General features: G+C 41.8%; 2 protein-coding genes across 2 annotated transcripts in view; both read left to right on the top strand.

Moving 5' to 3' along the window:
• The window catches only part of mtmr7a (myotubularin related protein 7a), a gene marked incomplete at its 5' end in the record, with an annotated part of 64759 nt that overhangs the window by 45403 nt on the left and 6246 nt on the right, over positions 1-13110 (top strand). The gene's annotated exons all lie outside the window — the stretch shown is intronic.
• LOC311242382 (uncharacterized protein) lies at positions 1181-12214 on the top strand (the record flags this gene model as incomplete). The annotated part of the gene is made up of 13 exons (XM_084331339.1): positions 1181-1299; positions 1415-1533; positions 1653-1865; positions 1971-2202; positions 5065-5187; positions 5303-5421; positions 5541-5753; positions 5859-6090; positions 8953-9075; positions 9191-9309; positions 9429-9641; positions 9747-10009; positions 12148-12214. The coding sequence occupies exons 1-13, from the start codon at positions 1290-1292 to the stop codon at positions 12212-12214; spliced, it is 2046 nt and encodes a 681-aa protein (XP_084187465.1). The 5' UTR covers positions 1181-1289.

The following is a 13110-nucleotide window of genomic DNA, read 5'->3' as shown; positions in this document are numbered from 1 at the left end:
GAAAATGATGGTGATGGTGGTGATGGTGACAAAACTAACGGATTTGAAGACGAGGCAGAGCCAGAATCTGATGATGGTGACAACACACCTAACGGATTTGGAGACAAGGTAGAACACGTAATGTGCGTTGTGGAAGTTGAATCTGACGAGAACCACGAACGCCAAATGGAAAGACTTTTGCGATTTACTTGTAAATGCGTCCAGGTTGATAAAGAAAATGACATTCTTAATCGGCGGTCATGTATCACAAAATTGGACCGTGATGAAGTTTACACAAGGCGTTTTGAGATAGCGGCTCTCGAAGAGGATCATAAAGACTTGATTATTATGGCGCAGCTCCAGGCTTTTGGTCGAAAGTCAGAATGGACTATCGGAAATAAATCGTTTTCCAAAAAAAGACAACGTGCTTACACAAACTATTTCTTCGGGGCGATACAAATCTGCCGTGAAGCTTTCCTCTTCATCCACGGGTAAGTTATTATTATTGTCTATTTAAAACTAATAGTACATCATGCCTATTTTTTTTAAATGATAATAAAATCTTGAAACTTGATTAGTCTTGTTTATTATCAGGGTCCCCCATTTTATTAAAACTAATTATAGTACATTATAGTAGAGTATAGTAGCATAGTATAGTATAAAGTACCGGTACTTGACAGGTACCGGTACTTGTGATGATGATGATGATTGATGATGATGATCTAACTATCTCTCTCTGTCTCCACAATCATGTAGACTGGGTGTGGTACAGACAGGTACCGGTACTTGTGATGATGATGATGATTGATGATGATGATCTAACTATCTCTCTCTGTCTCCACAATCATGTAGACTGGGTGTGGTACAGACAGGTACCGGTACTTGTGATGATGATGATTGATGATGATGATGATCTAACTTCTCTGTCTCTGTCTCCACAATCATGTAGACTGGGTGTGGTACAGACAGGTACCGGTACTTGTGATGATGATGATCTAACTATCTCTCTCTCTGTCTCCCCCCCCCCCCCCTCTTCTCTCCCAAGAATAGGTAAGGATCGCTTGATTGCAATAAGCAAACACATGTCAGAAAATGGCATGTGTCTTCGCACAAAAAAGCGATCACCACACAACAACAAGCATTGCATAAAATATGAAGATATCGAAAAAGTAGTTCAATTTGTGTTGAATTATGCAGAAGATCATGCTGTTCACCTCCCTGGACGCCAGGCACACCAAAAGAACTTTACCGGTCAGCTGTTACCATCTTGCGTCACGAAGGCATCTGTGTGGCGTTTATATACCAAGGCAATGCCAGTTGGTAGGTGTAAGCAAATCTTTGTCAAAGAAATAGGTCAAATAGGTCTTTGTCAAATAAAAACAAAGCTTGAAAATGAATGACATTGTGCTAACATGTGTTCTTATTAATCTTTCAGACCAGCGAGCAGTGGGCCTGTCCACATTTAAGTCCCTCTGGAGGCAATTACTGAGTCATATCAGAGCAATCAAACCAATGTCTGATCTTTGCTGGGTGTGTCAGAAGAACAATTATCTGGTTAGTGAACATCACAGTGTTATGAACTTTGAACTGCAACTTCTGTATGAAAAGTGTTATACAAATACAGTTTATTATTATTAATATTAATCATCATTTACTTAACTTTTTTTTTTCAGATTTTCAAAAGTGCCAATCTGCCAGAGGCTGAGAAGTCTGCAAAGCTGAAGCAGCAGGAACAACATCTGGCGCATGTAACCTCAGAGCGGGCTGCCTACAAGGGCATGCTTAAAGCCGCCAAGGAGATCGGTGATGGTCTTTCTCTGGGTGGTCATGTGCCACCGGCAAGCAAGCCCTTGACAATGCATTACAGTTTCGACTACGCTCAAAAGGTGACTACATACCAAGCCCTCTTTCACAACATCATGTTATAATTGTTATAACTACTGCATTGCTCCCTTTTTTTTCTTTCTAAAATCCTTATTCATTTATTGCAGGTGCACTACCCATCAGACCCCCTTCAACCAGGGCCCATGTACTTCTTGGCTCCACGCAAGTGCAGCATATTCGGTGTTTGCTGTGAGGCGATTCCACGGCAAGTCAACTATTTGGTGGATGAGGGGATGGAGTCCAGCAAAGGTAGCAACGCCGTCATAAGCTACCTGCACCACTTCTTCAAAGACCATGGTCTTGGGGAGACAGATGTTGACCTTCACTGTGACAACTGCAGTGGCCAAAACAAGAACAAGTACATGTTGTGGTACTTAGCGTGGCGAGCGCTACATGGTCTTCACCATCGTGTCAATCTCCACCTGCTGATTGTAGGCCACACAAAGTTTTCCCCGGACAGTTTCTTTGGGCTTCTCAAGCAGCGTTTCAGAAAGACCAAGGTGAACACTCTTGATGAGATTGCAGCAGTCGTAAGGGACAGCTCAGTGGCTGGAATCAACATACCACAGCTAGTGGGAAAGGAAGATGGCACTGTAATCGTGCAGTCCTACAACTGGCAGGAACATCTGGGGCCTTACTTCAAGCCACTGCCACAGATCAAGCAGTACCAGCACTTTAGGTGGGTGTGGTCACTGTGTGTTGTGTATTTACTGTAATTAATTATTCACACTTTAGTGCAAAGAATGTCATTGGTAAATGATACAAATGCATTGATATTGTTATGTGCCCTGTACTAACGTTTCACTTTATTATTGCAGCTTTGATTCCAAGGAACCTGGTGTGGTTGTGGCAAAGATGTCTATTGATGGCGCTGAAACCAGATTCCAGCTGCTCCGTGACGTCCGTGTCCTGCCGCCTATAGATGGACTTCCTGTGCTGCCACCACCGGGACTGGACTCTGCAAGACAACACTATCTGTTCCACAAGATCAGAGAGTTCTGTGATGAGGAAGCCCAGGACGTAACATGCCCGGCACCACCAGCCAAAATATCCAGCGGCGGTTCAAAAAGACCACGGTGATCATCTGGAGAGGCCATCAGAACATTGAACATTGACTTTAGCATGTCTATTTTTATCTCGTGTTATTTTAAATGCTAATAAAATCTTGAAACTTGATTTTGTCTCTTGTTTATTATCAGGGTCCCTTTCACTACCACACTACAGAAGGTTAACCCTTTCACTACCACACTACAGAAGGTTAACCTTTCACTACCACACTACAGAAGGTTAACCTTTCACTACCACACTACAGAAGGTTAACCCTTTCACTACCACACTACAGAAGGTTAACCTTTCACTACCAGACTACAGAAGGTTAACCTAGTTGTTGTGTCTTTCACTACCACACTACATGTATTTACATCTAAATGCTTCTGGAGAGGCCATCAGAACATTGAACATTGACTTTAGCATGTCTATTTTTATCTCGTGTTATTTTAAATGCTAATAAAATCTTGAAACTTGATTTTGTCTCTTGTTTATTATCAGGGTCCCTTTCACTACCACACTACAGAAGGTTAACCCTTTCACTACCACACTACAGAAGGTTAACCTTTCACTACCACACTACAGAAGGTTAACCTAGTTGTTGTGTCTTTCACTACCACACTACATGTATTTACATCTAAATGCTTATTGGTCAGGCGGTGACGTCATTAAGTTGATGCCATTGATCGGTGAGTATTAAACAGAGAGCAGGGCAGTGCATGTTTGCCAGTCACCATGGAACCCAGTCAGCAACCCACAGCGAGGGCACTTGCCGAGGCATTAAACCGGTTTGCTCACTTCGGAGCACACTGTGTTGAAGACGAACGCGCTTTAGGAACATTCATCACGGATTTCTTTCCGCAGAAGAAAAATCCAAAAAGAAACTCAGATTCTGGTTCAGAAGAAGAAGACAGTTGTGACGAGTTAGAGGCAGATGATGATGATGGTGACAACACTATTGAAGACGAGGCAGAGCCAGAAAATGATGGTGATGGTGGTGATGGTGACAAAACTAACGGATTTGAAGACGAGGCAGAGCCAGAATCTGATGATGGTGACAACACACCTAACGGATTTGGAGACAAGGTAGAACACGTAATGTGCGTTGTGGAAGTTGAATCTGACGAGAACCACGAACGCCAAATGGAAAGACTTTTGCGATTTACTTGTAAATGCGTCCAGGTTGATAAAGAAAATGACATTCTTAATCGGCGGTCATGTATCACAAAATTGGACCGTGATGAAGTTTACACAAGGCGTTTTGAGATAGCGGCTCTCGAAGAGGATCATAAAGACTTGATTATTATGGCGCAGCTCCAGGCTTTTGGTCGAAAGTCAGAATGGACTATCGGAAATAAATCGTTTTCCAAAAAAAGACAACGTGCTTACACAAACTATTTCTTCGGGGCGATACAAATCTGCCGTGAAGCTTTCCTCTTCATCCACGGGTAAGTTATTATTATTGTCTATTTAAAACTAATAGTACATCATGCCTATTTTTTTTAAATGATAATAAAATCTTGAAACTTGATTAGTCTTGTTTATTATCAGGGTCCCCCATTTTATTAAAACTAATTATAGTACATTATAGTAGAGTATAGTAGCATAGTATAGTATAAAGTACCGGTACTTGACAGGTACCGGTACTTGTGATGATGATGATGATTGATGATGATGATCTAACTATCTCTCTCTGTCTCCACAATCATGTAGACTGGGTGTGGTACAGACAGGTACCGGTACTTGTGATGATGATGATGATTGATGATGATGATCTAACTATCTCTCTCTGTCTCCACAATCATGTAGACTGGGTGTGGTACAGACAGGTACCGGTACTTGTGATGATGATGATTGATGATGATGATGATCTAACTTCTCTGTCTCTGTCTCCACAATCATGTAGACTGGGTGTGGTACAGACAGGTACCGGTACTTGTGATGATGATGATCTAACTATCTCTCTCTCTGTCTCCCCCCCCCCCCCCTCTTCTCTCCCAAGAATAGGTAAGGATCGCTTGATTGCAATAAGCAAACACATGTCAGAAAATGGCATGTGTCTTCGCACAAAAAAGCGATCACCACACAACAACAAGCATTGCATAAAATATGAAGATATCGAAAAAGTAGTTCAATTTGTGTTGAATTATGCAGAAGATCATGCTGTTCACCTCCCTGGACGCCAGGCACACCAAAAGAACTTTACCGGTCAGCTGTTACCATCTTGCGTCACGAAGGCATCTGTGTGGCGTTTATATACCAAGGCAATGCCAGTTGGTAGGTGTAAGCAAATCTTTGTCAAAGAAATAGGTCAAATAGGTCTTTGTCAAATAAAAACAAAGCTTGAAAATGAATGACATTGTGCTAACATGTGTTCTTATTAATCTTTCAGACCAGCGAGCAGTGGGCCTGTCCACATTTAAGTCCCTCTGGAGGCAATTACTGAGTCATATCAGAGCAATCAAACCAATGTCTGATCTTTGCTGGGTGTGTCAGAAGAACAATTATCTGGTTAGTGAACATCACAGTGTTATGAACTTTGAACTGCAACTTCTGTATGAAAAGTGTTATACAAATACAGTTTATTATTATTAATATTAATCATCATTTACTTAACTTTTTTTTTTCAGATTTTCAAAAGTGCCAATCTGCCAGAGGCTGAGAAGTCTGCAAAGCTGAAGCAGCAGGAACAACATCTGGCGCATGTAACCTCAGAGCGGGCTGCCTACAAGGGCATGCTTAAAGCCGCCAAGGAGATCGGTGATGGTCTTTCTCTGGGTGGTCATGTGCCACCGGCAAGCAAGCCCTTGACAATGCATTACAGTTTCGACTACGCTCAAAAGGTGACTACATACCAAGCCCTCTTTCACAACATCATGTTATAATTGTTATAACTACTGCATTGCTCCCTTTTTTTTCTTTCTAAAATCCTTATTCATTTATTGCAGGTGCACTACCCATCAGACCCCCTTCAACCAGGGCCCATGTACTTCTTGGCTCCACGCAAGTGCAGCATATTCGGTGTTTGCTGTGAGGCGATTCCACGGCAAGTCAACTATTTGGTGGATGAGGGGATGGAGTCCAGCAAAGGTAGCAACGCCGTCATAAGCTACCTGCACCACTTCTTCAAAGACCATGGTCTTGGGGAGACAGATGTTGACCTTCACTGTGACAACTGCAGTGGCCAAAACAAGAACAAGTACATGTTGTGGTACTTAGCGTGGCGAGCGCTACATGGTCTTCACCATCGTGTCAATCTCCACCTGCTGATTGTAGGCCACACAAAGTTTTCCCCGGACAGTTTCTTTGGGCTTCTCAAGCAGCGTTTCAGAAAGACCAAGGTGAACACTCTTGATGAGATTGCAGCAGTCGTAAGGGACAGCTCAGTGGCTGGAATCAACATACCACAGCTAGTGGGAAAGGAAGATGGCACTGTAATCGTGCAGTCCTACAACTGGCAGGAACATCTGGGGCCTTACTTCAAGCCACTGCCACAGATCAAGCAGTACCAGCACTTTAGGTGGGTGTGGTCACTGTGTGTTGTGTATTTACTGTAATTAATTATTCACACTTTAGTGCAAAGAATGTCATTGGTAAATGATACAAATGCATTGATATTGTTATGTGCCCTGTACTAACGTTTCACTTTATTATTGCAGCTTTGATTCCAAGGAACCTGGTGTGGTTGTGGCAAAGATGTCTATTGATGGCGCTGAAACCAGATTCCAGCTGCTCCGTGACGTCCGTGTCCTGCCGCCTATAGATGGACTTCCTGTGCTGCCACCACCGGGACTGGACTCTGCAAGACAACACTATCTGTTCCACAAGATCAGAGAGTTCTGTGATGAGGAAGCCCAGGACGTAACATGCCCGGCACCACCAGCCAAAATATCCAGCGGCGGTTCAAAAAGACCACGGTGATCATCTGGAGAGGCCATCAGAACATTGAACATTGACTTTAGCATGTCTATTTTTATCTCGTGTTATTTTAAATGCTAATAAAATCTTGAAACTTGATTTTGTCTCTTGTTTATTATCAGGGTCCCTTTCACTACCACACTACAGAAGGTTAACCCTTTCACTACCACACTACAGAAGGTTAACCTTTCACTACCACACTACAGAAGGTTAACCTTTCACTACCACACTACAGAAGGTTAACCCTTTCACTACCACACTACAGAAGGTTAACCTTTCACTACCAGACTACAGAAGGTTAACCTAGTTGTTGTGTCTTTCACTACCACACTACATGTATTTACATCTAAATGCTTCTGGAGAGGCCATCAGAACATTGAACATTGACTTTAGCATGTCTATTTTTATCTCGTGTTATTTTAAATGCTAATAAAATCTTGAAACTTGATTTTGTCTCTTGTTTATTATCAGGGTCCCTTTCACTACCACACTACAGAAGGTTAACCCTTTCACTACCACACTACAGAAGGTTAACCTTTCACTACCACACTACAGAAGGTTAACCTAGTTGTTGTGTCTTTCACTACCACACTACATGTATTTACATCTAAATGCTTATTGGTCAGGCGGTGACGTCATTAAGTTGATGCCATTGATCGGTGAGTATTAAACAGAGAGCAGGGCAGTGCATGTTTGCCAGTCACCATGGAACCCAGTCAGCAACCCACAGCGAGGGCACTTGCCGAGGCATTAAACCGGTTTGCTCACTTCGGAGCACACTGTGTTGAAGACGAACGCGCTTTAGGAACATTCATCACGGATTTCTTTCCGCAGAAGAAAAATCCAAAAAGAAACTCAGATTCTGGTTCAGAAGAAGAAGACAGTTGTGACGAGTTAGAGGCAGATGATGATGATGGTGACAACACTATTGAAGACGAGGCAGAGCCAGAAAATGATGGTGATGGTGGTGATGGTGACAAAACTAACGGATTTGAAGACGAGGCAGAGCCAGAATCTGATGATGGTGACAACACACCTAACGGATTTGGAGACAAGGTAGAACACGTAATGTGCGTTGTGGAAGTTGAATCTGACGAGAACCACGAACGCCAAATGGAAAGACTTTTGCGATTTACTTGTAAATGCGTCCAGGTTGATAAAGAAAATGACATTCTTAATCGGCGGTCATGTATCACAAAATTGGACCGTGATGAAGTTTACACAAGGCGTTTTGAGATAGCGGCTCTCGAAGAGGATCATAAAGACTTGATTATTATGGCGCAGCTCCAGGCTTTTGGTCGAAAGTCAGAATGGACTATCGGAAATAAATCGTTTTCCAAAAAAAGACAACGTGCTTACACAAACTATTTCTTCGGGGCGATACAAATCTGCCGTGAAGCTTTCCTCTTCATCCACGGGTAAGTTATTATTATTGTCTATTTAAAACTAATAGTACATCATGCCTATTTTTTTTAAATGATAATAAAATCTTGAAACTTGATTAGTCTTGTTTATTATCAGGGTCCCCCATTTTATTAAAACTAATTATAGTACATTATAGTAGAGTATAGTAGCATAGTATAGTATAAAGTACCGGTACTTGACAGGTACCGGTACTTGTGATGATGATGATGATTGATGATGATGATCTAACTATCTCTCTCTGTCTCCACAATCATGTAGACTGGGTGTGGTACAGACAGGTACCGGTACTTGTGATGATGATGATGATTGATGATGATGATCTAACTATCTCTCTCTGTCTCCACAATCATGTAGACTGGGTGTGGTACAGACAGGTACCGGTACTTGTGATGATGATGATTGATGATGATGATGATCTAACTTCTCTGTCTCTGTCTCCACAATCATGTAGACTGGGTGTGGTACAGACAGGTACCGGTACTTGTGATGATGATGATCTAACTATCTCTCTCTCTGTCTCCCCCCCCCCCCCCTCTTCTCTCCCAAGAATAGGTAAGGATCGCTTGATTGCAATAAGCAAACACATGTCAGAAAATGGCATGTGTCTTCGCACAAAAAAGCGATCACCACACAACAACAAGCATTGCATAAAATATGAAGATATCGAAAAAGTAGTTCAATTTGTGTTGAATTATGCAGAAGATCATGCTGTTCACCTCCCTGGACGCCAGGCACACCAAAAGAACTTTACCGGTCAGCTGTTACCATCTTGCGTCACGAAGGCATCTGTGTGGCGTTTATATACCAAGGCAATGCCAGTTGGTAGGTGTAAGCAAATCTTTGTCAAAGAAATAGGTCAAATAGGTCTTTGTCAAATAAAAACAAAGCTTGAAAATGAATGACATTGTGCTAACATGTGTTCTTATTAATCTTTCAGACCAGCGAGCAGTGGGCCTGTCCACATTTAAGTCCCTCTGGAGGCAATTACTGAGTCATATCAGAGCAATCAAACCAATGTCTGATCTTTGCTGGGTGTGTCAGAAGAACAATTATCTGGTTAGTGAACATCACAGTGTTATGAACTTTGAACTGCAACTTCTGTATGAAAAGTGTTATACAAATACAGTTTATTATTATTAATATTAATCATCATTTACTTAACTTTTTTTTTTCAGATTTTCAAAAGTGCCAATCTGCCAGAGGCTGAGAAGTCTGCAAAGCTGAAGCAGCAGGAACAACATCTGGCGCATGTAACCTCAGAGCGGGCTGCCTACAAGGGCATGCTTAAAGCCGCCAAGGAGATCGGTGATGGTCTTTCTCTGGGTGGTCATGTGCCACCGGCAAGCAAGCCCTTGACAATGCATTACAGTTTCGACTACGCTCAAAAGGTGACTACATACCAAGCCCTCTTTCACAACATCATGTTATAATTGTTATAACTACTGCATTGCTCCCTTTTTTTTCTTTCTAAAATCCTTATTCATTTATTGCAGGTGCACTACCCATCAGACCCCCTTCAACCAGGGCCCATGTACTTCTTGGCTCCACGCAAGTGCAGCATATTCGGTGTTTGCTGTGAGGCGATTCCACGGCAAGTCAACTATTTGGTGGATGAGGGGATGGAGTCCAGCAAAGGTAGCAACGCCGTCATAAGCTACCTGCACCACTTCTTCAAAGACCATGGTCTTGGGGAGACAGATGTTGACCTTCACTGTGACAACTGCAGTGGCCAAAACAAGAACAAGTACATGTTGTGGTACTTAGCGTGGCGAGCGCTACATGGTCTTCACCATCGTGTCAATCTCCACCTGCTGATTGTAGGCCACACAAAGTTTTCCCCGGACAGTTTCTTTGGGCTTCTCAAGCAGCGTTTCAGAAAGACCAAGGTGAACACTCTTGATGAGATTGCAGCAGTCGTAAGGGACAGCTCAGTGGCTGGAATCAACATACCACAGCTAGTGGGAAAGGAAGATGGCACTGTAATCGTGCAGTCCTACAACTGGCAGGAACATCTGGGGCCTTACTTCAAGCCACTGCCACAGATCAAGCAGTACCAGCACTTTAGGTGGGTGTGGTCACTGTGTGTTGTGTATTTACTGTAATTAATTATTCACACTTTAGTGCAAAGAATGTCATTGGTAAATGATACAAATGCATTGATATTGTTATGTGCCCTGTACTAACGTTTCACTTTATTATTGCAGCTTTGATTCCAAGGAACCTGGTGTGGTTGTGGCAAAGATGTCTATTGATGGCGCTGAAACCAGATTCCAGCTGCTCCGTGACGTCCGTGTCCTGCCGCCTATAGATGGACTTCCTGTGCTGCCACCACCGGGACTGGACTCTGCAAGACAACACTATCTGTTCCACAAGATCAGAGAGTTCTGTGATGAGGAAGCCCAGGACGTAACATGCCCGGCACCACCAGCCAAAATATCCAGCGGCGGTTCAAAAAGACCACGGTGATCATCTGGAGAGGCCATCAGAACATTGAACATTGACTTTAGCATGTCTATTTTTATCTCGTGTTATTTTAAATGCTAATAAAATCTTGAAACTTGATTTTGTCTCTTGTTTATTATCAGGGTCCCTTTCACTACCACACTACAGAAGGTTAACCCTTTCACTACCACACTACAGAAGGTTAACCTTTCACTACCACACTACAGAAGGTTAACCTTTCACTACCACACTACAGAAGGTTAACCCTTTCACTACCACACTACAGAAGGTTAACCTTTCACTACCAGACTACAGAAGGTTAACCTAGTTGTTGTGTCTTTCACTACCACACTACAGAATGCAGGTTATAGCTATATAAAACGACAAATGTCTGTCCCATTGTACCAATCAATGGGATATATTGCATGTTGGCTATAACCTGCATTCTTTCAAATGTATAATTACTCAATAAAACAGATATTTAACAAATAAGAAATATAGTCAAGTTAGACCGTGCTCTCAAGTTCTAACACTGGGTGCTGTAGTCCCATAAAGTTGAGTATATCAAAAAGCAGGGTAGCCGGACCAGCACTCTCAGGTTCAATGTTTTTAATGGCAGCCTGAATAGGAAACAGACATGTTTCGGACTATGTCCTTCATCAGTGATATGGCTAGCAATGGAAATACATTCAAGATGGTAGTTATATACACCTGGCAGGTAATTACATGACACGGCAGGAAATGACATCACGACTCGGGTGTGCCTGTGCAATGTGACCAAAGGAATGACCTATCAAAGTAGAGTCCAATCATAAATCCACAAATTATACATATATATAAATATATCTATATCAAAAACATATCTATATTATAAACAAAACTAAACAAAACAAAATTACCAGAAACTTGATATATAACATATAACATGCCCTTAGTTTCTAGGGCTAATTGAGCCCCTTTACATATTTAATTAAATAGTTTCAAATTATACATTGAGCATCCTTGAGAAACATACCTCTTGTTTAGAAACAAACAACAACTTTATTAAACCAGAAATAATAATGTAGGTATAAGGAGGTTAGAGGAAACAGGTTAAAACGTTCTCTTCATTCATTCCTCTAGGTTCGATGCAATTGAACAGGTGGATATAATAACATTCACGTTGCAACAACAACTTGTGTCTGTCTCCACCTCTTGCGGGCCTGAGTACTAACTCTAGTCCCATATATTTAAGATCGTTGACGGTATGTTTACACTTGGAGAAATGTCGAGCTACCGACGACTTGACATCTGAATTTCTCACAGCACATTTGTGTTCACTGATTCTTGATTTAAAGGCTCTCGTTGTTTTGCTCACATAAGAAAAATTACAGGGACATTTTAGCAAATACACCAGATTAGACGAATTACACGTAATCCGTCCTTTGACGGGTATATTTTTCCCCGTTTTAGGGTGTGCGAAAGATTTACCTTTAATCATGCCTTGGCACTGTACACAGGCTTGACAGGGAAAAGTTGAGAAAGTTTCTTTAAGGGCAAGTCAGTTTTGACTAGGAGATTAGATAGATTCGCTTGTCTCTTATAAAAATAGTTAGGCGAATGTTGAAACGCTGCATATTAAGGATTTGGCCTCTTCTCAACGTGGTTACTTAAAAGATACTACTACTTTTTTTAACAGGCTTTCGACCTGTAACATTAGTCCTACAGACTTACTAGTTACCATAGATGTAGTCAGTCTTTACCCCAGCATTCCACATGCTGACGCGCTAGACGCTCTGAGTTTTTATTTAAACTCGAGGGAAGTATTACTCCCCCCCCCAACAGAAGCGCTAGTTAGATTAGCCGACCTAGTTCTAACTAGGAATTATTTTAGATTCCAAGACAAATACTACTTACAAAACAGAGGCCTCAGCATGGGCTCCCCAGCCGCTGTGAACCTAGCCAACCTTTATATGTCCAAATATGAAGTAGATCATATTTTTTATAATAACCCGTTTGAGAAATTTGTCAAATCATATATGCGCTATATTGACGATCTGTTTTTTATTTGGTCTGGTTCATCATCTGATCTTTTAGCCTTCCTTGAGTACCTGAACACCTGTAGAGAAACGATAAAGTTTACATTGAAATTTGATATGCATAATTTACCTTTCCTCGATGTTCTGATCAAGAAAGCCCCTAATGGCATCTCATTACACACAGAGGTTTTTAAAAAGGAGACAGACCGTAACTCGTTCTTGCATTATTCCAGTTATCACACCCCAGCCTTGAAGAATAGTCTACCTTATAGCCAAATCCTTCGTTATAAGAGAATATGTGACACTGACGACAGATTTAATGCACAAGCAGAGGTGCTCCGTAACAGTTTCCACAAAAGAGGCTACAGTGCCGATTTGACACTCAAAGCCCTGAACA

The sequence above is a fragment of the Notolepis coatsorum genome (genome assembly GCF_963971535.1).
Source record: "Notolepis coatsorum genome assembly, chromosome: 16".
In the NCBI taxonomy this organism is placed as follows: Eukaryota; Metazoa; Chordata; class Actinopteri; order Aulopiformes; family Paralepididae; genus Notolepis; species Notolepis coatsorum.
Note: the sequence above shows the minus strand (reverse complement) of the source record. Positions and strands in the feature narration are given on the sequence as shown.